This window comes from Talpa europaea (assembly GCF_964194135.1).
Source record: "Talpa europaea genome assembly, chromosome: 12".
Classification (NCBI taxonomy): Eukaryota; Metazoa; Chordata; class Mammalia; order Eulipotyphla; family Talpidae; genus Talpa; species Talpa europaea.
In genome coordinates, this window is record NC_140079.1 from 68,294,202 (window position 1) to 68,317,506 (window position 23,305).

The 23,305-nt window shown below is 46.3% G+C and overlaps 1 protein-coding gene across 1 annotated transcript in view; it reads right to left on the bottom strand.

Annotated features, from left to right (window-relative positions):
• LMX1A (LIM homeobox transcription factor 1 alpha) overlaps positions 1–10,160 on the bottom strand; it is a gene marked incomplete at both ends in the record, with an annotated part of 145,494 nt that extends 135,334 nt beyond the window's left edge. Inside the window, 2 exons of the mRNA XM_084249158.1 lie at positions 7,700–7,882; positions 10,081–10,160. Coding sequence (XP_084105284.1) covers positions 7,700–7,882; positions 10,081–10,160 — 263 coding nt within the window. The remainder of the gene's footprint in view (positions 1–7,699; positions 7,883–10,080) is intronic.
• Positions 10,161–23,305: the final 13,145 nt, after the last annotated feature.

The following is a 23,305-nucleotide window of genomic DNA, read 5'->3' on the forward strand; positions in this document are numbered from 1 at the left end:
AGTATTGTAAGTCACAGAGTGGCTGCAAGGTAAAGGGGGGAGTGGGGGGGGGTAGGGGGTTGGGGAAGGTGGGGGGGACTGGGGGGGGTGGCAGGGGTGGGGTGGGGCGGGTGAACCCAGGAGAGAAGACTGCTCACAAGCCCCTTCTCTCTGCAGCACCAGAACCTGGAGCTGAAGAGATAAAGGACTGTTCTTTCCAGGCTGGAAAAGAAGCAAAAATAGAGAATAAGTGATGTCTCTCTATCCTATGAAAATGCCAGCCAGCTTTGCACTGACAACTCCCTCTCCTGGCTCACTGAGGAGAGCATCAGACTCAGACATTTCTCTGCTCCATCAAAAAACACCCACCTATATTAGCAGGGCATACCCCAGCATCCATAAAGTGCCTGGCACATGCAAAAAGACGCTCAGAGGCCTGAACAGTCACCCAAAGAATGTGGTCATGGGTCCCTATACCCCTCACCAAATACTGAGCCAAGTCCTGTTCTGTCACTGCGTGGCCATATGACAGAACTATTGTTTTGTGCATCTAAAAGACTAATTAGTTTTCTCCAAGTGAGAGAAGCAAGAGGACTAACAGTCCATAAGGTCGGCCTGGGGGAAAAAAAAATGAAGCCATTGATGAGATGGTGTTTAAGTAATATCTTATGCTTGCAGGAGTCAAGTTAATAAAATTCCACAGGGCATGGGGGAGTGAAGGGGAAGCAGAAGGGGACAGGGCCAGATGTGAAGTCTAGCTATGGCATATGGTCCATTCCCAGCAATGCTGGAAGCTAGAGCTATTTTCTGACATGAACAGAGTTTAATCGGGCCTATGAGACAAGGTAATCCAACCCATAGTGACCAGGCATCTATCAGGGCTTGTCCATTATTTGATAATGATGATGAGACATAAATCTAATAGGGTAAAGAGATACTAGGCCTGGAAAATCAGAAAGCCAAACATACTGTTATCCAAAAATAGGATCCCTTAAGTGGAATCAGGAAAGTCTGGAAGAGACCAAATTCTTTGATGTGATTTCAGCTAAAAGACTAGGAAAAGCACAGTCCATTTTGTATTTTTAGTTGTTATGACATGATGGTGCAATCATGGGGGATCTGGCCATGATTTCATTAAATTCGAGCTCATCCAAGCATGGCAGCCAGGTGACAAGCTCTACAGACGACTCGGTTGCCTTGGTTCACAACTGAAAAGAACAGCACAGAGGTGGATTGGTAAAATCCTTTTTTAACTACCCAGATGGGGCTATTTGTGTTCAGACCGAAGACACCCACAAGGTAGCAAACGGAGGGAAGACCACGGTTTTATTCCTTCCATAATATCTCCCCTAATACTTTAGTATTTCTGCTGCATTCCAATCGCATCTGCCATCTAATGCCAAAAGAAACTTAATCCTTATCCTAAGTCTCATTTTATTTATTTTCAGTAGTGTGAAAACAAGCATGTAGCAAGATTACAGTGTTTACACCTCCTTTCAGCCGGTATAGCTCTAATCCCCCTGCTAATTAATGCCAGGACCAGAGTGATTTTATTAATTTCATCTTGGTTAAAAATATAGAGAAAGATAATTGTGCTTTACTGAAATAACAATTTGACATTTGGAGAGTGCTTGCTTCATTTCAGCAAGACGGTTGGCTTGGTTTCATTTAATACACGACGAAGCGGCTCAAAGCTACAGCCGACAGTGGTCAATGATAACATAACTAATTCTAGTTGATAAAACAGCCCACACAATGCTAGGCAAGGAGACTGGGGATGAATGTAAATCTATACAGCACCAAGCCAATTTCTCTGTCAGTTTCAGAAAACAGGCACAAAGGAAGAAAAGGAACCCATTTCTCTGTCCCCTAGCGATAAAAATTTTCTCTTGAATCTTTTCTGCAGTTTGCTCCTGAAAATCTGATCAAACCAAATCTGAAGAGGCTGCTGGCAACAACACTGTTCTACGTGTTGCTAAGAGACTTCCAGAAAAACATATAAGGTACTCTAGGGGGACACGATACATGCTGCAAAAAGGACCAGGCTTCCCTATAGGAAATTTTCTGAGAGGGTAGGAGCCGGGGCCTGCTCCACACAGCTCCTAAGCATCCTGATCTCATCCTGCAAAAGTTCTGCTAAGAACTCCTCTCTTAAAAGGTACATGTTAGAAAAATGGCAAAAAAACAAAAATGGAAAAGCAAAAAAGCTAAAATTCCAGCTGAAGCAGAAACTATTTTTAAATTTTTCTACGCTGGCTGTGATTGTACATTTTTCCCCCTAATACATTCCCAGAGTTGCACAATTGTGCTTCATAATCAATGTTAATGTGATTCAATATCAGTTAATGTGAACTTGACATTCAAAAATGACATTCTATAACTATAAGAAAGTGAAAATCAAAATCAACAAAAAACTATGAACCAGAGACACTCTATGGGGAATGGGGGGTGTGGAGGAGAGGGATTGGGGTCAAAATAAGGGGGTTGCAATTGTATGGGGAACATAAAAATAAAATTTATTTTTTTAAAAAAATGACATTCTATAATATGCATTTACTCTAACAGCTGTAGTAAATTTCTAGCAATATAGTCAGTATTCTAAATCCTTGTCTGTTTTCTCACTTCTAAACATGATCCAAATCATTTCTTTGACCATAAAAATAACAATCTGATCGTTTAATAAATGGAATTGTTCTCATTAAAGAAGCAATGCCTACTCATTATCGGAAAAAAAAAAAAAAAAACCTCCCGGAATTAAAAAGCAAAAATTAAGACACCCCCCTCTAAAATGAGTACAGTACTTTGGTTAACACAAAAGTGCGAATAATACCAAGTAAGAAAAATGAAACTAAAAAGCGAGACAAATGATGATCAGAAAAACTCCTATCACTGAAATCTGAAGAGCAAAAGCAACTCCTTAGCTGGGGGTATGAAAAAAGTCCCAGAACTCTGCCGTATGTAAAACCAGACTGAATAAAAACTTTTTTTAAAAATGTGCTCCCTTTATGTAAGGATCAAAAGAATCCCACAAGCCTCCTCTGAAAAGCAATGTTCATATCTAATCCCCAGAATACTATTAATATCTACTCCTGCTATCTAATTTTATTTCAAAAATTTAAGTCTTAGGCTCCAAGAAAGCCCTACCCAGGGACCAATACATATAAAAAGAGAAAACACCTCTGAGCAAGGACTGTTTTCAATCACCCTCTAAAAAAAAAAAAAGATAAGTCGGTCTGCACAAACACACCACAGCCATGGACGGTGCTTATCCGGAGCTAAGCCCCCCTGCAATTGAACGCAGACATCGATTTATTACCTAGCTATGTTTGATTTTTATATTCCTTAAATTTTATTATGCCAGGAGCAAGGCCAACAGAAGATAAAGTAGAGCAAAAATCTAACCATTGGTTCTGTCATTTCTTATGTGGACTTCTTTTGTGAGTAACTGCATGCCCAATTTTGAGCACCAAATAGCGTCAGAGTAATGAAGCCAAACTAACTCTTCTCCCTACACACACACACACACATAGCCTCCACTACCTTAATAAAATGCAGAATTAGTTCATTACTGGGCCTAATGGAGATCATTACCTCTGCCATTTTCCCCTCGGGGCTGCCAATCAGCAGGTTGAAAGAAATATACAGAGAAAGCTTTAAGTGTGACAAGCACTTTGCTCCATCTCCGTCTTTTTCTTCAGAAAATTGGTCTGCTTCAAAGCAAGGGGAAAAAACCCGGACGGGTCCTCAGAGGCGAGGTTTCCCAAGGCCTGCGATTTGCTGACATGTGGGGAGTTATGATGTTATAAGAACAGCCCTGATGACAGCAGGACTATCCCACACTGCTCCTAGGATGTCCAGAACAATCTAAGGGATAATGATAAACTTCACATGTGAGGGCAGAGGGTCCCGTCTGATGCATGGGGCCGCCAGGCACATGAAAAGAACAATATAAACTTGATTTAAATGTGGGATTCCTTCCAGAAGGCTTAATTATCTATTGTATTACCACATCCCCATTATTCAGCAGCCTCTTCTGTGTCTGACTTAAACCCAGCTACAATATTTGCTTGGAACAAATTCAGGGAAAACTCCAAACTCACCAGCTCAAGGAGGATTCAGTTCAATATGGACCATCAGTTATATAAATAGAAGTCCCCCTAGGCTGAAATATATTTTGGTTGTCTGCTAACTTTCAGGAATGTTGAAAACTGTTGAATCCAGCCTTTAAACATTCACACCTAGAGCCTCCTAGTTTTATGTGACATGGTGCAGCTTCATTCGAGAAATGTATCATCCCACTGAACTTGCTGTTTTCTTTTGATGACATGTCTAGAGCAATAAAGGTCATCTTTAGTTCTTAATTTCTAGACATTCATAAATCAGTTTTCTACACTCCAGCCTTAAATGTCTACTTTTTTAGATAATCAGAAGATAAATTATTCCTAAGGGTGTTACAGTGTATGAGACAAAGATCTAACAAAACACCCCCAAGTTTTCACATGAGTGGCTGTGTGTCTAAGATGCCATTGTCAATTCCATTTTTTTTCATTAGACAAACATGGTGTTTGACATCATAAAGGTGTAACTGGTTGATAGAATAGAATTTTCACTTTTTAACTGACTGTCACCAGGAATAAACAGCTAATAATTCAAATGCAAAGTTGCCCAACAGCCAAAACTGCACATGCAAATGGATAAAATAAATATGATAAACTCACTTTATTAATGTTATGACCACCGCCTCACATTAGTTATCCTTTCATTTTAATTGTAGAAATGACATTTGAACTTTGTGAATTTTGGAGACAAGGACACTGCCTGAATATTGATTTGGATGAACTGCTCCATAATTTACCATCATCAGTATCCCACCCCTTTAACTCCTATCTCACTTTCCTTTCCATTTGCCTCTTCTGGGCCTTAAATTATAAAAAGATGCACAAAGAGGAGCAAAATTATTTTTACAAATATAGTTGTAAAAGAGGAAAAGTGTTCTCTCTGCTTCTTGAATATTATTTAAAACTGGATTATATCCTTCTGTGTTGGATAGACAGCTAGTTATTCTGAATAACTTCAATTCAAGCAGAAATACTTGATAGTTAGGATAACACAGATGAAAAGCATGCCAGGCTATCAGCCTCCTGCAGGCAGGCTCTGAGCCTTTTTCTTGATATTCTTTTATGACCTAGCCCAGTGCCTTGCATGAAGAAACACTGATAAAATCTTGCTAATATAGGAATTTGTTTTGAGCCTAATACTGAAACAAACCTTTCCTTTCTCTCCTATAGCATCTAGCACGCAGACTGATACCATTATGGTTATCAAATACATTATGACTCCAATTTTGTTGCAAGAATGCAGCTGGGATGGGGACTGGAGGAGGAAAAAAAGAATACAATTCATCTGGAAAAACAACTGAGGGTTGAGCATGGACCAGTGCTGATATCATACCAGTCTAAAGCAACACCACTATAGACATTCCTGTTTCCAAAATATATGTTAAAATCCAAATGAAAACTCCTCATTGTGATATCAACACCTCCCTGAACAATGTAGCTCTCACTCCTCTTATAAAATCTCGGTGCCGGCCAACAGCTGGCAAGTTGATCCCTGCAATTTTCCCTTTGCAGAAATAGCTTTGTGAGGCAGAACTGACCCTAGTGGGCTAATAAGCCCAAACTGCGCCAAACCTGGAGGGCTGAAATGGAAGGGACATTGTTGTGTTAAGTACTTTACAACAACTGTTTCTTCTCCTCTTGACACAGCCTGACTTCCTTAAAGAAGATTTGAGCAGCCAGACAGCTGTGTTGACCCTAAAGCCTTCTTTGATTCCTGATTTTTTTTTTAACAAACAGAATAGAAATTCACAACCCAAATCCTTTCCTAAGCTCCAATACTTTTGAATTTGCTAGTGTCGTGCCTGAAGGATGTGGACATTTCAGTAATCTATAAGCAGAAAGATAAAGACTGGGTCTCCACAATCCCCAAACCTGCAGATGAAAAGCCAGAGAGGAAAAAAAGCAGCAAGCGATCAACCAGAAGCTTTATCCAAAGGTGAGACTTGCTGTCGTGTGGGCAAAATCTACTTAATTACCTAAAAATCGCACTTTTCACTCAGAGACCATGACTGGAGACAGACAACCCAGAGCAGATACCGGTATCTCTTCTTTTAAAAATGTTAACTGTAGTTACCACTTTGTGAAATGGCATTTTCAGTTCTTATATATTTCTGTCTTGTATGACTTACCCAAAATGGACCATTGGGGACAGGGGAGGAGTTGAGTGCTGAAAAATGTTGTTATATTTCCCAAACAAAAAGATGCTGGTACTCTTTCCACATGGGAGTAAAATTCAAGTCAACGATTGCAAAGGAGCACCGAGTAGCAGAAAGAATTCTGCATGTGTGTGGTCACTAGTGCTAGCAGCCCTGTCGGGTTTAGTAGACCTCATAGCCTAGGCAACAAGGAAAAGAACACATTTGGGTTCTTCCATGATGCTCTTTGTTATACAAGAGCTGCACACCCTCTCCATTGTGTGTTTTTAATAATAAGACAGAAACTGCGTTTCATGTGCACTGACTTTCCCTCCATCCTCACATAGTGCTGCCCCCTATATTCCCCAGTGACATAAGTAGAGTTCTGCTCATGCCACTCTGCCCCATATAACAGTCCTGGTGCACAAATACAGGTCCCGTTCAAAATGCCTTTCTTTCCTTCAATATCCTCCATGGCCCTTCGAAGACAGAATCCCTATTAACTATGCATTTTGAGAAGGAAAATAGTTCCCTCTCCTAGAGGAAGAGGGACTAAGCAATTCCACTAAGCAACAGCCAAGTCTGCCAGGTGGAAACCAGGAAATGCACGCCGACACGATTCCCTGTCCTCAGCAGACTGGGCATCACAGAAATCTACAAACTGAAACATCCATTTTCAAATAAAAACCTGCCTCCTAATTCTCCTCTCCTACACCAAGAAGTTCCCCGAAAGGAGAGAACTGAACCTGCTGGGTGGCAGAAATACATGCCCAGAGGTGAATCAGGGAGGAAGGGGAGGAGCTGCAAGTCAGACCCCAACTTCTGCCCTAAGGGCCCCTGTCCCCAGGGTTTTGGCAAAAGGGATGGAAAAAGGAGAGATACAGCAAGAGAAAAAGCAAACAAACAAATGGGGGGTATGTCACTGAACCATTTCTGAGTGCAATCTGTCCGGGATCGTGGTGGACAGCGTCAAGCAGGAAAGCACCAAGAATCAAAGTCATGGGATCAATCAGTTAAGGCGCTGATTAAAGCACTTGGGTGGTGCAGGTAGCTAAAGGAAACTGGGAATGGAGAGGGGAGAGAGTCTCTCTAGTGAAGGAGAAAGGAGGGATCTGGGGCTGGGAAACAAGCCTGATGGGATCAGCGCATCCACAAATTATTGTCCTCTGGTAATGGCCAAGTCGGGGTAGGTGCCAGGGAAGACTGAAACCTAGGCGAGCATACCATGATTGATGGGGAGCCACTGTTCCAGGTTTGTGGGGCCTGACTTGGGATTGGGCTCAACAGTGCAAATTTTTGGCACCGCAGTGGTGGGGGGAGGGGCAGGGAGGGACTTTGGGGTGAACAGGAGTTCTGCATCAGTGGGTATGCGAGTGCCTCTTGGGCTTTCCAGAAGCTGATGGGAAACAAATCAGCGCGCGCTGATGCCAGTGTGTGGGGCACGCTCGCACGGGCACGGGCACTTACTTCTCGTAGTCGTACTTGCAGTAGAGTTTCTTGTCCCTATAGAAGCAGGTGGTCTCCAGGGGCTCTTTGCAGGAGGCACACTGCACGCACTGTTCATGCCAGAAGCTGTCGTTGAGCCGCAGCAGAAACCTGTCTGAGATGACCCGTTGACAGCCCTCGCAGACAGACTTGGGGCTCACCGCTCTGCCTATAGCAGCAATAGATGTTCTCGGTGAGAGTGCCGACCCCCGGAATCCCAGCCAAACCCCACAGATACCTGCTTCTGATCACTCCACACCCAAGGATCCCCCCCCAAACCCCCACCCCAAGCACCCCCTGCTAATCAAGCCGAATTTGGAAAGCAGAGACAAATCAAACCAAGTGCATTTCTAATAAACAGGCATTATGTGGGAAAGTTTAAATTCTACCAGAGGAGGGGAGGGGAAATCAATAAGTGGGCTTTAAGTATCAAACCTACACAGGTATGCACATAAAGGGACTCCGATTCTGTAAAATTAGACTACAAATAAATGTGTGATCCCAGGTTTACCTTGTATTAAATCATTTACTATGCTCGTTTCTATTGACTATTTTTTAAATTGTGAGTGTGTAAAAAAATTAGTTTCCTTCTTCTGTTAAAAATGCGATTCTGTTCTATTTTTTATAAGGAAAGCTTTCAAAAATTTTTTCTTCCTAAAATGTCCTGTGCGAACAGATAAAGACCGCCTCGTTCCAGGCAAATTCCATTGTTCAAACCAATGAATCCCAAACTGCTGCTTCTTGGCTGGTGTGCAAATTGCAGATGGATTTTTCATAATTGAGAAGCATCAAAATAAAAAGAAATGAGGCGGGGGCGCAGGGCGCGGAGACGCAGCGAAGTGCCCGGGCTAGGATTCCGGGAATCTAGCGCGCTCAAGTCACGCGTGAGGGCGAAACCGACCCAAACCCGACTCGGTGCAAACAGGGAATCTACTGTCCTATCCCTTGAATTGTCTGTTTTGCGGGCTTCTTGGGAAGGGGGGCGCGCGCTTGGCAGCTTTTATGGGCACATTTCACAGCTACTTAAAGAAGTCCTTGTCCCCAGTAACAGTACTCTAGTGCGCAGTGTCCCAAAGGGCCTGACCCTTCCTCGTTTCCCTGCTACATTCCTGAGGCTTCCCTTTTGGAAGAACGGGCCACTGGCTCATGTGCGGGCAGGTCGCTTCGTGGCACAGACAGGTGTGTCAAGGAAAAAGCAGCACGATTGTTCTCCGTGTTAAAATTCTCTATTCCTTCGGCCTGTCTCGGTATCCACTGCCAAGCTCTGGCCGCCGGGAGAGGACGCAGGCCGGGGGAGCGCACAGAGTGATCGGTGGTACCGCCGTCGATTGCAGAAGTTCGCGCGCTAGGCGCCAGGGCAGCAGCAGCTCTGACCCCAGGCTCTTCCCAGGCTGTGTGCAGCCGGGACCTTCCTGAATGCTCGGCGGAAAAGGGGGGACACTGAGAGCGTGATTTCGTTTCGTCTAGGGAGTTAGGGGTGGGGTGGGGGTCATTCCTTTCGGGATACGGATTTATTCCCCTGAGGACCTGTCTCATCCTCCGCCTTCCCTTCTCTAGCTGTTCCGAGTTTCGGAGAGAAAGTGGCAAGAGGTTTAAAAAGACAAAACGAAAATTTCCTCTCCCTAAAAGAATTGCGTATACTCGCTTCCCAAACTTGAAAGCACCAGAGGTCTGTGCAGGGTGGATGAAGGGGGTGGTGGGAATCCCTGGCTTCGACTCTGAAAGCCCTGCGTGTGAGCCGTCCGTCGAGGTGGTTGGCTCGCTGTCCCTCCGCTGTCTCTGCGAAGCGGATAGGGAGGTGGGGAGAACCCGCCGGACCCGAGATCCGGCTCCAGTTAATTAAAGTCGAGGGGAGGGTCCCGCCGCGCCGGCTAATCCCCGCGCGGCGCTGCCCACCGGCCCGGAAAAGCCTCTCGGCGGTGCCCGAAGCTGAGATTGGGGCTGCAGTTTCGGTGGGGGCGAGAAGCCGCAGCGAACTTGGGCGCTCCGGGCCTCGGGTTTCAGAGGCTCGCCCGAGGCCTCCAAGAAGAGGAGAGCATTTAGGAGACGTCGATCAGCACTGTGATTAAAAATCCAGCCCAGGGTATTTTTAATCACTTGCCACTCAGACGCCAGCGAGCAGCTTGCCTGCCCCTCACGGCTTTAGGGAATTCGGTGCCCGGCGCGCGCGCGAGGCCAGGGGAAGCTTGTTGGTTTGAAGCAGGATGGACCCACGGGGAATGAGGAGTTGGGTTCAACTGCGTATAGGAAACTGGGAGCACCCCCAGCTGCTCCCCCATGACCGACAGAATCCGGGCAAGCCCGGGCCTCATAGCTGGGGTCTGGCTAAAAGAGGGTGCGCCCGAGGTGCAAAGCCCAAATACTCACCCAGCAGCGAGGAGAAGGGGGCCGAGGTCTCGATGGCGCTTTGGAAGTTCTCCTCCATCTTCAGGCCGTCCAGCATGTTCAGGCCGGGCGGGGAGGACCTGCAGGGGAGAGGACACGATGCTGCTGGCGTCTGTGTCCTGTGGGATGCCGCGCGCGCAGCAGCCGCACTCCTGGGAAAGAGCGGAAGGAGACCTGAACAAGCCGAAGGGTAGAGTCCAGTTAGAAGTATGGGTTGGGGGAGAGAGAAGAGTCACCGGGAATTGCTCGGACTGATCTGATTTCACCCGAAGTCACCGCGTTATGTACTTAGGCCTCCGCCCCCCAACTGCGTTTCTTCCTTCCCTGCTCCCCACCCCCTCACCCCGTCCCCAGCCCAGGTTTCCCATCCCTAGTCGGACTCCGCCCCAACCTACACTAAAGTGGGCCCCAGGGACGTCTCTGCGGGAAACCAGCTACTGGAGTGAAGTGAGGGATAAAAGAATGGGGCTCTCCCGCACTGGGCCCGGTCTGGCACGCTGGAGTACAGGGTCTACAGTCCACGCCCCGACCCGTCCCGTCGCGTCCCTCACCTGCCCCGGCCGTGTAGGGGCGCAGTAAGCGACCCGGACAGCGTCCCGCCTGCTCCCGGCTCTAGGCTCGGAGGTCTGCCGGGGGCGCGCGGGGGCGGGCGCGTGGGGCGCGCGGGGAGGTCCTCCCGCGGGTCGGCGGTGCCGGGAATGTCTGCGGGAGCAAAGAAGTCGCCTCGGGGAGGAGCCGCGGCTGGCTCAGCTCACTCTTGGATGCATTTCAAATCAACTTTCGGAAACAAGCCCGCCCGAGCTGGAGCCATGGACGCGCAGCTCGCCTTACCTGATGGGCGCGCTCGCTTCCCGCAGCCGAACTGGAACGAAGTTGCGAAGCGCCGGGGGAAGTTGGGGTCGGGGAAACCGTAGGCCCTCGGAGCTGCAGCCCGAGCGGCGAGCCCCGGCTCCGGCGCGCGGGGGAGGGAGCCTGAGGCAGCGCCGGCCCCTGGCTCCGCTCCTCCGCGCGCCGGGCCGGGCCGGGAAGTGGCCGCGGGCTGCCGGCCTTCTCGGGACGTCCTGTCCGCCTGCGCCGCTCCTCTGGGAAACTGGAGAGTCAGAAGCTTCTCCCAGGCTAGAAGGGAAGACGAGGCCCAGGGTCCTGGATGCAAGGCGGGCCCTGCCTGGCCGGGGCGGATCCGGCCTTTTCCAACAGGGTCTGCCGCGCTGCTTGCGCGGCGAAGGGAAGAGGGTGGAGTGCGTCGGGAGGGGGCTGGGAGCGCGATCTGCCGAGGGGCCGCCGGGCTCACTTTTTCAGCCCGGCTGCTCGGCCCACCTCGAGGCCAGTGCGGGGTGCGCCCTCCGCCGCGGCGACCTCTCGGGCCAGCCAAGTTTCCTCCCCTCCAAGTGGATCTACTACCTCCAGGCGCACTGGCCTGGTGGCCTCTCGCGCCCTCGCGCCCCCGCCGGATCTCCGCGGAAATCTCCGCGCCACCTGGACCGCGGCGCTCGCACGCTGTTCCCTGGACACTCGCACGACCGCCTGTGACCAAAAAAGCACCGCAGTCTGCACTCCCGCTGCAGGAAGCGCCCAGAAACTATTTGCTGCGCGTGGCTGCGGCCCCCGCAGTTCCGAGCTCCTCAAACCCTTCTTGGCCACCCGGGACTCCCGCAAGTTCCCAATTCAGTTGGGCTGTAAACCGGTTCATCATTTCGGATCGATACCCGTTCACAGACAGTGTGTGCAAATGCCAGGGCCACAGCTTGGATCAAGCTCCTGATGGAGACGAGGTGGGAGCTGAGCCCCCGACGAAGAGCCGCAGGACATTGAGCAGGAAGTCAGCGAGAGGGGTTCTTAGGGGAGCAGGGACGATCTATCGGAAATGTTAACTCACCACCCCTCCTTGCCTTAGCTTGCGAGGTTAGACTATTAGTCACTCCAGGAGCAGAAATAGGGTCTTTATCCGCTGCATATGGAAGGAGGTTAGCACGGAGCCTGACCCTAAGTGCACGATCGATAAATAAATCATAGCGCTGGGTAACGTTTATGGAACATTTCTTTTTTGTCAGACTTGGTTACATAGTAAACCCATTTGGTCTTTTCAAAAGCCCTGTGAGGTGGAGAGAGTTATCCTCCAAATATTACCGAGGAAGAAAATGGGGCAGCAGCAGACACACCTGAGCACCCCAGGAAGAGCTAGTTCAAGGGAATTCTCTTGGGGGGGGGGGGGGGGCTCAGTTTCTGCACAGAAGGACTGAATTGGAATTACCAGGCGCTTTGACAAGGTGAACCTGAGCCGGTGAGATGCCACACAGCAAGCGTTTTTCTATCACCTCCTCCGAGGGCAGCACTACTTTGCTGTTTTTAAAGACAAAGTGCTGGCAGCAACTTGCTCCAAGGCTAAGGACAATGACCCCTCTAGCCATTAGAAGTGCTGGCTGCCAGGAGGCACAAACCAAACACTGAAAGTGACTTCAGAGGGAAAGAGAAAAGGGCAAAGAGTTTAATAGTTTACATTTGAATGCTGCTTTATACTTTTCAGGCTATTTTCACATACCTGATTTTTGCTTGATCTTTACAACAAACCTTCGAGGTAGGCAGAACAAATAGTTTTATCCATTGTTTCTGATGAATCTTTGGGGCTTAACAGGCCCAGGAGATTTCGCTGATGTTGCTTAGACATGGCTAGTGGCATGTCTCCTGACACCTGTCCTTTGTCCTTTCTGCCACCCCGGGAAGAGCCAGGTGTTAAAAATATGAGTTACAAGTATTCTTATGCTAATATATAAAATAGAAGTGAGGACAAAATGGGGAAAAGGCAAATGTGATCATAGGAATATTTTTAAATGCTCCAGCAAGTCCTGGTTTCACTAAAAATGCTGAATTTATGAGATGTGTACAAGCTAGTTTTAAGAATGTTCCTTTTAGAAAATATCCTGCAAGTGGACAGATTCTCATTTGATCTGGTACCCAAATCTTCCAAGTTGTCCTTGCATATGAATGCAGCTCGATTCCTGTCAATTACACAAGTGTTTGATGGAAATGACTCTCCCCCCTGACTTTGAGGCACCTTAAGATGTGTCTCACAATCATTTTATAAGCCCCACGGTCCCTAGTGCAGATGCAGGCACATATATGTGATTTACTTTGCGATGCATGAGTGGCCCTCTTACCGGAGTAGGGCAGCCCTGAGTGCAGAGGAAAGAACAACCTCAGGTCCATTCGCAGCTCTGCTACTGAGTCTGAATCATCCTCTCAGGGCAAACTTCCTTTCTGAAATAAAGGGGCTATCCTGTATGGCCTGTAAGGGGTTCAGAGTCTAGGTTTGTGAAGTTAGATTGACTTTAAAATGTGAGTGGGCATTTGACCCAAGGGTCCTAATTGTGTGGTTTGCAGATTTTGTCTAGGTATGGACTGGTTGATGTGTCTGACTGATGTGTCTCAAGTGATAAGAGTACCACTTGTTACTTGGAGTTCTCTCTTTTTTTGCTTTATTCTACCTCTTTCAAATGCATGGAGGATCGTAAATCCCACCCTTGTCCCAGTGTCATCTTACTTTGGCCAGAGTAAGATGGGTGGGTGGGTGAGCAGACATCTCTCCATCTAAGATCCTCCTCATCATGCCTTGTGGTTTTCCATTTTAAACTCTAACACCATTATTTCATCTTCCAATGAAAGAAGACGCCACAGAACACACTGTCCAGACCCTTATGAAGAATAAGACATGTTGCCCTTTTTAATCAGAAAAGTATTTTTTTCTGAGAATTAGTAGAAGTGAGGTAAACAGGATTCAGACAAGATGCCAAATGTATAGACTTTCAGAGCTGGACCTTTAAAGCTCATGGTCTAACTATGTCTTTTATTTTGGGTCAAACTTCATTTTCCTGGAGCTGCCCCTCGCGTCTATTGATTCTTCAGGGCTGGCCATTCAAAATGTCAAATCCTACTTCCAAGACCTGTCAGGTGTGGGCAGCACTACTCTCTTCATCCCATCCCCTTCTCTCTGAACCTACTCCAGTGTTTCCACAGCTCTCATAAGTTACAGCACCCAGATCTACTGCAACTTGCCAATAATATTGTGTTCAGGGATCCCTCTCCTTCCTCTAGCCATAAAACACCCATGCACGAGGCCTGGTTTGGCATTAGCATTTTCCCTGACTGCTGTTGACTCACACTGTCTGTGTGATTAACAGAACCTCCTCAGTCCTTTTCCCCAGAGGCTGCTGTGGTAGGCCACATCTTCCCCCAGTTGCAATAGTCCAACTGGTGTTTGGACCCAAGATTGGAAACTTACATTTATCCCTGCTAAGAGATAGGCAGCTGCTGCAAACATCAGGAATCTTGCAATTTCAATCAGATTCCAAGGAATTCAGGGACTGAAATATGGGAACCTTGCCAGGTTGGTCTGGAAGTCACCATCATTGGAGGAAAACAAGCAAAGGTCAATGAATGAAGAGTAAGTAGCTAGGGGATCCCAAGGGTGGGGTGCAGGGGAGTGCTGCAGACACCTTATAAACTGGGGTGCCTCCTCAAGTGGGAGGGGCCCCAAATCCTGCTCCAGTTCTCGTCCATCGTCCATCGTCCGTCGTCTGTCTTCAGTCAAGTAGCAATCTGTGGAAGATGAGATCGAGGCAGGCAGAGCAGTGGTGGAGCTATGATTTCTATGGCTTAAAAAAACAGAAGCAAAACTATCAGCCTGTTTGTGGCTGAGGTTTGAGGAGAGGAGTAAGAAGGGAAGGAAGGGACCCAGGATGGTGAGAGGGAGGCAGAAAGGGAAGGAGAAGGCCATCCTGCCACAGAGTGGAGATGACAGGAACATGTTTTTTTACTTTCCTTTTCTTACTCTCATTTCTGTGTTTTATTAAGGGAAACACAAAGGGAAAATTGTGTTATTTGTTAAAAATGTCAAAGTGCATTTCAAGCAAGAGGAAAAAAAGCAGGCACATTACCACCGAGAAAAAGCAGCACTATAATGGGGGCAGCTAGGAACTGGCACAGTGGGAGGACACCCCTGGAAACACCAACTCTCCTGCCCCCTCCTCCTGCCCCCCAACCTCCTGGTCCTGTGTTCCTTTGATCTCCAAAGGGACTGGAGGATCAGGTACCTCAGCACTTTCTGGTGTGAAAGGCAGCAACCCATACCAAGTGCTGGAACAGAGGGAAAACAGGGGATCAGATGTGGACGGTTCATAGAGTATAAGCCAGATTCTTCACCAATATGGCAAGGACAGCCCCAGGCATGGAGGAGACTCCATTTAAAATACCCAGTTCTTACAATCTTGTGGTAGAACCACCTACATGCTCACTTTACCATCCCACTGGACTGTGAGCTCCTTCAGAAAAGAATTCATGATGATTCAGCTTTCTCTTGTGCCTAGTACAATGCCTGAACTACAAAAGAGACTCAAGGAATATGTATTGATTAAAGAATGCCCTGAAGTTTTAGTCTACTCCAGGACGTAAGTGAATGTACTGGAAAGAGCATCTATGGACTTTGGAAACAGGGTCACCTAAGTTCAAATCCAAGCTCTGGCAATTTTTAACTATTTAAAGTTAAATCACTCAACCTCCTCATGTTCCAGTTTTCTTACCTGCACAAGGAAGGGAATAAAATATTCCTCAAGAGTTCATAGAGATGGTGGATATAAACAATCTAATAATCTGTCTGGTTAATTTAATGTTCAAATATCCTCTAGCTCCCCTAGAAAGAATAGATACAACTTTTGAAGGAAAATCATCTCATCCACGTGTGTCTTTGGCTAAGCAAGGCGTTTCCGAGACCAGGATTCACAGTGCTCGCTGTCTGGGAGAAAGGATTCTGGGGTCACACAACCTTGATCTTGTGTGTTCTTGTCTCCGCCACTTATGATGGCCTTGGCCAGTACCTTAGTCTCTCTGAGCCTCAGTTTTCCCATTCAATAAGTTGAGGAAATCATGGCATGTTAAATAATAGGTGTGTGTTAAATAAAATAACACACACAAAATGCCTAGCACGGTGACAGGTAATTGTTAAGAATTCAATGAAATTTAGTTACCATCATCATTATCTCAGAATAAGTACCTCTAGGACCAAGTTTATTGACATCTACTGGGCAGGTACCTTGGACTTGGGGTTAGGTATCTAGAGAAGAAGATTTGTCTTGGAACAGAGCTGGACTGAAGAGTCTTTGGCACTGAGCGAATTTCACGTGGTGTCTGGCTCTTGGCTCCACCCACAAGCTGAGCAAGAATTTCATTTGGAACAATCCCACATAATTAAGTCCCCAGATTGCAGTTTCCTCCAGGAGCTTCTCACTCCTGGGCTCCGACCAGCCCCATTTTTGACATCTACATGTTACACTTTACACTAAACACCAGGAACTTCAAAATAATGGGAAGGCAGGGCACAGGGAGTGAACTCCCCAGGCCCAAACAGAGAGAAAGCTGTGAAAAGAGAGCTCCAACACGAGGTGGTGAGACCACCCATCCACCACACCTCTGTGGGAGCAAGGTGCATGTGTAGGTGGATTAGACAGAGGTCCTGGATACAAGGCCCAGTACAACAAAAAGGGGCCTGGATAAAGCCTTTTGTGGCACTAAGGTATCCAGCTTTTCTGGGATGGGGGGTGGGGGGTGTGCAATGCTGGAATAGGGCAGCTCCCAATGAGCCATTAAGCAGGCAATGCCCAGGGCAGAGGCTACTCTGTGTGCACAGGTGCAGAGGCTGCCTTCTCCAATTCAGTAGCAAGACCCTGGCTATATGAAGATATTTCCAGAAAGGAAAGGGCCTCAGCTACACTAACACCCACCAAGGACATTGGCCAGGTGGCTGCTGATAGGACACTGAGGACTCCCTTTCTCCCTTCCCCTAACTACCTACACACTCATTTCTTCTGGTGGACATACCCTGTTATTCATTTGTAAATTTACTTGCATAATATATCCCACCTAGTTTCCAAAAAGGATTTGCGGTGACATACAAATACCATCAACATTGCCATGGATTATTTAAACATTAAAAGTATATACTGGGAAAAGAAGAAAAATTACTCCCAAATAACAACCTGGAGGTAGTAATTGTGATAGGCTATTCAGTGTCACTTTCATTTTCCAAATTAGGACAGAGAAAAATGAAGCTCTACAAAATTGCTATGATTAGATCAAATGGTGTCAGTTATATTTTATATGCCTAATTGGCTTTAGGAAAGAGTCTATAATAAAAGAACAAAAATATTTAATTCATGACCACAGAGATTAAATCTCATTTAGAGTATGGAAACATTTTTACTTTTTTTGTTGTTGTTGTTGACTGAAAAGAATTCTAGTAACTTAAAACTAAAGGTATTTAGCAACAAATAACATTAGACTACAAGAGTAGGAATAAAGAAAACAGAGACTTCAGCTGTACTGAATGTAAGTGAATCGTTGCCTCTTGAAGGCAGCAGTGTCTTTGTTTTGCTCACCAGGGTTTGATCTACCATAGCTCTGAGTACATAACTGACACCTGTCAGGTATGAATGTTTGAGTGCACAAATAAATACTGTGATTGAGAACCTTTGCCTCTGAGCTCTCTGGTAGTTAGAGCAAAAAGAGAAACACTCCACATACATTTTTTTTTTTTTTGCAACAGGATTTAAGTTGTGATTATGGTTGTTTTGTTTTGTTTTGTTTTGTTTTGTTTTGTTTTGTTTTATGTAAGCAAGAAAGAAAGTATATCCTTCCTTGTGCCCAAGTGGGTGAACACTCCAATCCTCTGTGCCAGGCATAAAATGAATATTTGCTTCACAATATATGAAAGAGACTGTTACAAAGAATGTTTCTCTGATGCATCTAAAATACAATAATTTCTAAGTTTCTAGTCCCATAAATAATTTATGTACAACCTTTTTTGAACCTTGAATGGGGGTGAGGAGGGATATCAGAAGGTTGAAGGTGAAGGCATTCCAGGCAGATGGCAGGACTTGAAAAAGGGCACCAAGGGCAGAAGCTAAGGTAAGCTGAAGGATCTCTGTGAACACAGGGCAGTGGGGCAGACAAGGAGGGCTGGATACCAGACATTCAAGTTTATTACTCAGCAGGTAAGAGAGCCTTCAAAAGCTTTGGCTCAGAGGAATGAAACAATAGAGAATGTGGTCTAAGATGGCTCAGACTGGTAAAGGCATGGATGATGAATTCAAAGGAAGAAGAAAGAGGAGGCAGGACAGGTAACTTTCAATCCTCTAGAATAAGTGAAACATCTGAGTCCAGACCAGGGACAGCAGCAATGAATCAAGGGGAAAGAACGAAAAAAAGACATCTCAGAAATCAAGTCAACAAAACTCAGTGTCTGGTGGTGAGGTGAGGAGAAAGGAATCAAGAAAGCTTGGAGCAACGGCGGGGACCATCACGGAAGCAGGAAATGCAGGAGGAACAGTGGGATAGGGTGCAATTGAAGTTTGGTGACTTTTCAAAATGTTTCACATTGATTATCTCATGGATTTCACATGCAAGTGGAGCGCGATCCACCCAGAACATCAGCCTGAAAAATACCCTGCCTCTGACTGCAGCTGCCAAGATTCAATGATCAAATCTTTGCTGTGGATCCTGGCAACCCCAGGGCACCCACCTGCAGGTGTCTCACCAACTTAGGCAGCCCTGAGCCCTCTTGAGGGCTCAACCACCCGTCCTGGTTCTGTGCCAGCAGCAGCCGAAAGCCAGGCAGTGCAAACACTCAGCCTGCCATGCTCGCCAGGAACACGATGGGTGTGCCCCAGAGTTCAGCCAGAGTCTTCCAGAACATCTGGGCAGGGTGGGGAGGGAGGAGCCCAGCCAGTGGAGTTTCTTTAGCGACTCATCTTTCTTCCCACTGGGTAGCGGCTTTGGTTTCACCGCTGACTCACTCCCAGGCACAAGCCAGCGGTGTCCCCCAGGCTGCATCTCCTCCCCTGCACTACAGGATGGAGGTTCTCACCTCCTTAGATGCACGGCTCAGCCCGCCTGGCTGAGCCTCAGCTGGATGGGTCTAGCAATCTGGGAATGAGAACAAACACTGACCTTGTCACGAAAAGTCAGCCCTGGGAGGGCTCCTTAGTCTGTCCGACCAGTCATTCCACAGAGGAGAGCATTGCAAGCTGGGGCCTTGCTGCCCCACTCTATCACTCCTGGTTCTCAGACCCACCATTTGAGTCCTCTGACGGGAGCCTGAAAAAGCCAAAATTTCTCCTTACAAATTGGCCACAATCAATTTTTCTAAAATTTTCTAGCCCTATCTCCTCACTCCTCTGTTTCTTTCCTTTCCTCTCCCACTAAACTCCTCAAACTAACACTCTGCTCCACCAGTGACCCCAACATGCCCAGCATACCCTTATTATTGGGTACAGGTGGTGGCCTCAGCCAGAGTTCCAATCTTTCCCCTCTGGCCTGCTGAATCCCTACCTGCTCTGCTGTCAGCTCATTGGCGCTCAGTCTGGGCCCCCACACTATTGAGCATTTACCCCATCATATGGCCAGTTTAATTTCAGAGGCCTGCTTCCTTCTCCAGAAGCATACACACCTGTGTCCCATGGAGTTTTGTGTCCTCTCTGCTGATGGAGGTGGGAAGAAGAAGGGAAAGGCAGACACCAGACCTCCTGCTTTTTAAGATTTCATGTTATCCCATTTCACTTCTATGAAAGAACTACATGAGGGAGCTCCCTGGTGGTGCAAGGGGTTAAGATGCAACCTATGAAGCTGTCAACAGCCTCTGCAGCACGAGTTCAATCCCCGGCTGGCCAGGGAGCAACCCACAAGGCACAGCAGACCTCTCCTGTTTCTCCCGCTGCTCCCCTCAGCAGTATACTTGGGTCAATCTGCCTGTTCTGTTCACACTCTGTCTCTGGTGAATCCTCTCACCACCCCCCCACACCTCTGGCCTGTACCCCAGCTCTTATATACATAAATAAATAAATCTAAAAAAAAAAAAAAAAGAATTCCATGAGTCCCTGTTTTTGCTAACTGGAAGAAATCTGAGCATTTTCACTTTACAACAAAAGGGAAAACAGCATCAGCATTGGTTTTGCAACAGCTGTTCTGGAGGTAGCAGCACCCAAGCAAGATGTGGCCCCACCAAGCACCTTTCCTAAAGCTTCTTTACCCAGGCTGCTCTTCAATCATGCTATTCCTGTTTCAGTAATGTGTTGGTGTTATTTCAGGTTTTATGTGCTAATTGATATGATTTGGTGGGTTATTTATTTGGGCCTGGCAACACTCACAAATTTTTCCAGATGGTAATTCCTTCTTCATTTTAGCTTTAAAAAAGTCCCATAGGCCTGCTCTACTTTCCCAAAGTGGGGAGACCTGTATTGAAAGGGTTCAAAAGATAGAGAATAAAAATGGATGCAGTGGGGCGCTCTCAGTCCCCTCTTTCCAGATACCCTAAAAACCCAGGTTTTAGGTTCTTATAGACCTTTTCAGGGATTTTTACATGCATTGAAGGAAATGCAACCCAAAAAGCAACCCTACCCTAAACTGTTTTTTCCCCACAAAAGGCCCTTTCAAATCCTTCAAATTCCTCGTATTTATCCTGTCTTCATTTAAATGGCCAACATGAAGATTTAAATATCCATGAAATAAAACCACATATTTCATGAAGTTAGAGTACAAGGGCAACTTACTTTTAGAACAGATTGTATTCCTGGGAAATCATGTTATCAGTACATTGAGAGGTACGTTGTTGGAAAAAGTTATCCAGCAGGGTTTCTTACCAGTGAGGAAACAGTACACAACACTACTTTTCTTTTTCTTTTTTTTTTTTTGTTAAGATTTAAAGCCTTAATTAATTTATTTATTTTTTAATGTTTTTAATTTTTTCATTTTATTTTATATAATTCTTAAATCATTTTTCATTTTTGCACAATGTATGCATTTTCATTTTGGTTATATTCCCCATACAACTGCACCCCCCCCTTATTTTGACCCTAGTCCTTTCTCTCCCCACCCCTACCCCCCGCCGTAGGGTGTCTGTAGTTTATAGTTGCTTGTTGATTTTGATTTTTACTTTGTATTAATGAGTCTTTTTTCCTGGTCCCTTATTTAGGTTTTCTAGATTACTGCTATGGGTGAGACCATCCGGTATTTTTCTTTTTCTTTCTGGCTTATTTCGCTGAGCATGATCCCTTCTAGCTCCATCCATGTTGCTGTAAATTGCAGGTGTTTATCTTTTTTGAATGCTGAGTAATATTCCATGGTGTATATGGACCACATCTTCTTGATCCAGTCATCTATTTTTGGGCATTTGGGCTGTTTCCAAAGCTTAGCTATTGTAAACAGTGCTGCTATAAACATAGGGGTGCAGGTGCTCTTTGGAATTGATGTTTCTGTGTCCTTTGGGTAAATACCTAGGAGTGGAATTGCTGGATCATATGGAAGCTCTATGTTTAGTAGGTCCAGAAATCTCCACACAGCTCTCCACAATGGTTGGACCAGTTTGCACTCCCACCAGCAGTGCAGGAGAGTTCCTTTTTCTCCACACCCTCGCCAACATTTGTTGTTGCTAGTTTTTTTAATATGTGCCTTTCTCACTGGTGTGAGATGGTATCTCATTGTAGTTTTGATTTGCATTTCCCTGATTACAAGTGAGGTTGACATTTTTTCATATGCCTGCACAACACTACTTTTCAAACTACATATTAGGTTCAGATTTGTTAACGCAGCAATTTATTAGAAACCAGTAAGTAACACAACACACATTTTAACAAGAGCAAGAGTTTCTCCAACAGAAACCCCCTCAAACTTGTGAAACAAGGAGCACAGAGCTCAAGCAGCCCCATGGCCTGGGGGATCCAGGCATCAGAATTTGGGGTTCACAGCTACTTCCTGGGAATGTCAAGCTGGTGCTGCAGTTGTTGATTTTAACACTCAAAGGCACTACCTTAATGGCTTGATCTGCTGAATATTAAATCCATTTTCCATTTTCCACAGGCCCACCCAGCCCATGGCCTGTTTTTATAAGACCCACAAGCTAAGAATGTTTTTTTACATTTTTTAAAAATTTCAAAAAAATTAAAAGGGGAATAACATTTGGTGACACATGAAAACTCAATGAAATTTAAGTTTCACTGTCCCTAATACAGACAATTCCTCCTTGTGGTTACTGTCACAGTGTGATGGGCCATGGCACAACAAGAACTCAAGTAATTCAGACAGTGACCACATGGTCTCATGCCTATAGGACTTACTAGCTGGCCCTTTCACAGAACGAATTTGCCAACCCCTGTTCAAGGATGCTCCAAGACCCAAAGCAGGTGTCTGATGAGAAGGTGTCTCTCTTCCAGCATGGGGGGTGTCTACAACTGGCCACACAGGTTGTTTGATTCTTGGAAAGGTAACCTCAGCAGTAAGACATTTACTCCTTTTGAAGTAAGGCACCTTCACCATGAACCAGTATCGGGAGCTCCTTCATCTACACCAGAGGGCCACACTGGCCTTTCCCAGCAGGTCATTCCTGGAATTCAAGAGGGCAGGTGAAGTCACATTGCCCTTCCACAGAGATACAGCTGCCTCAGGAGGGTAGGATCTCTCTTGCCTGCAGTTCCTCTGACAGCCTCCTGACCTGGGTGGGCAGCCCCCAGGGAACCCAGGGCCTTGCCAGGTCCACAGAACTCCCCCTAGATGATGCTTGAAAATGAGACCACCTTGCTATGCAGGAACTCTTATAAGGCTCCTGGTCCCAGACAACCATCTGAATCTTGGTGGTTGATCATCAAACGTATTAGATTTGAAGTGTCAGTAATAAAAAGGAAAAAGGGGGAAAAAAATCTGTCTCTTCTCACTTCTCCTTGCCCACTGCCAACCCTCCTCCTGCAGTTCCAGTCCAGCATGCTGGACCAGTGATCTCTCAGCTAGAAACTTGCCCTTCGGGGATAGGGCTAGGACTCTGCAAACCACAGATCTGATTTTTCCAGGTGATTCCATGTTAGGCTCTGCTGAGTCTGGGTGTAGAAGAGGGATTGACCTCTTCCCAGAGATTTGTTTCTTTGGGCTCCCTGTTGTTCTGAGGACATCAGGCAATGGATACCTTCCTCTGATGGCAGCAGAACCCAGGTTGCACATCCCCAAAACCTGGTGCCCACCTCAGAGACACTCACACCAGCTGACCACGCCCCATCCTCAGAGGTCTAGGTGCCTGGCCCACAGGTCTCTCCTCCAAGCCCCTAATTTTTATAATTACAACTTCTTTCTTTTGTCCCCCCAGCCCTACCGCAATTTATGATACATTCACAGAAA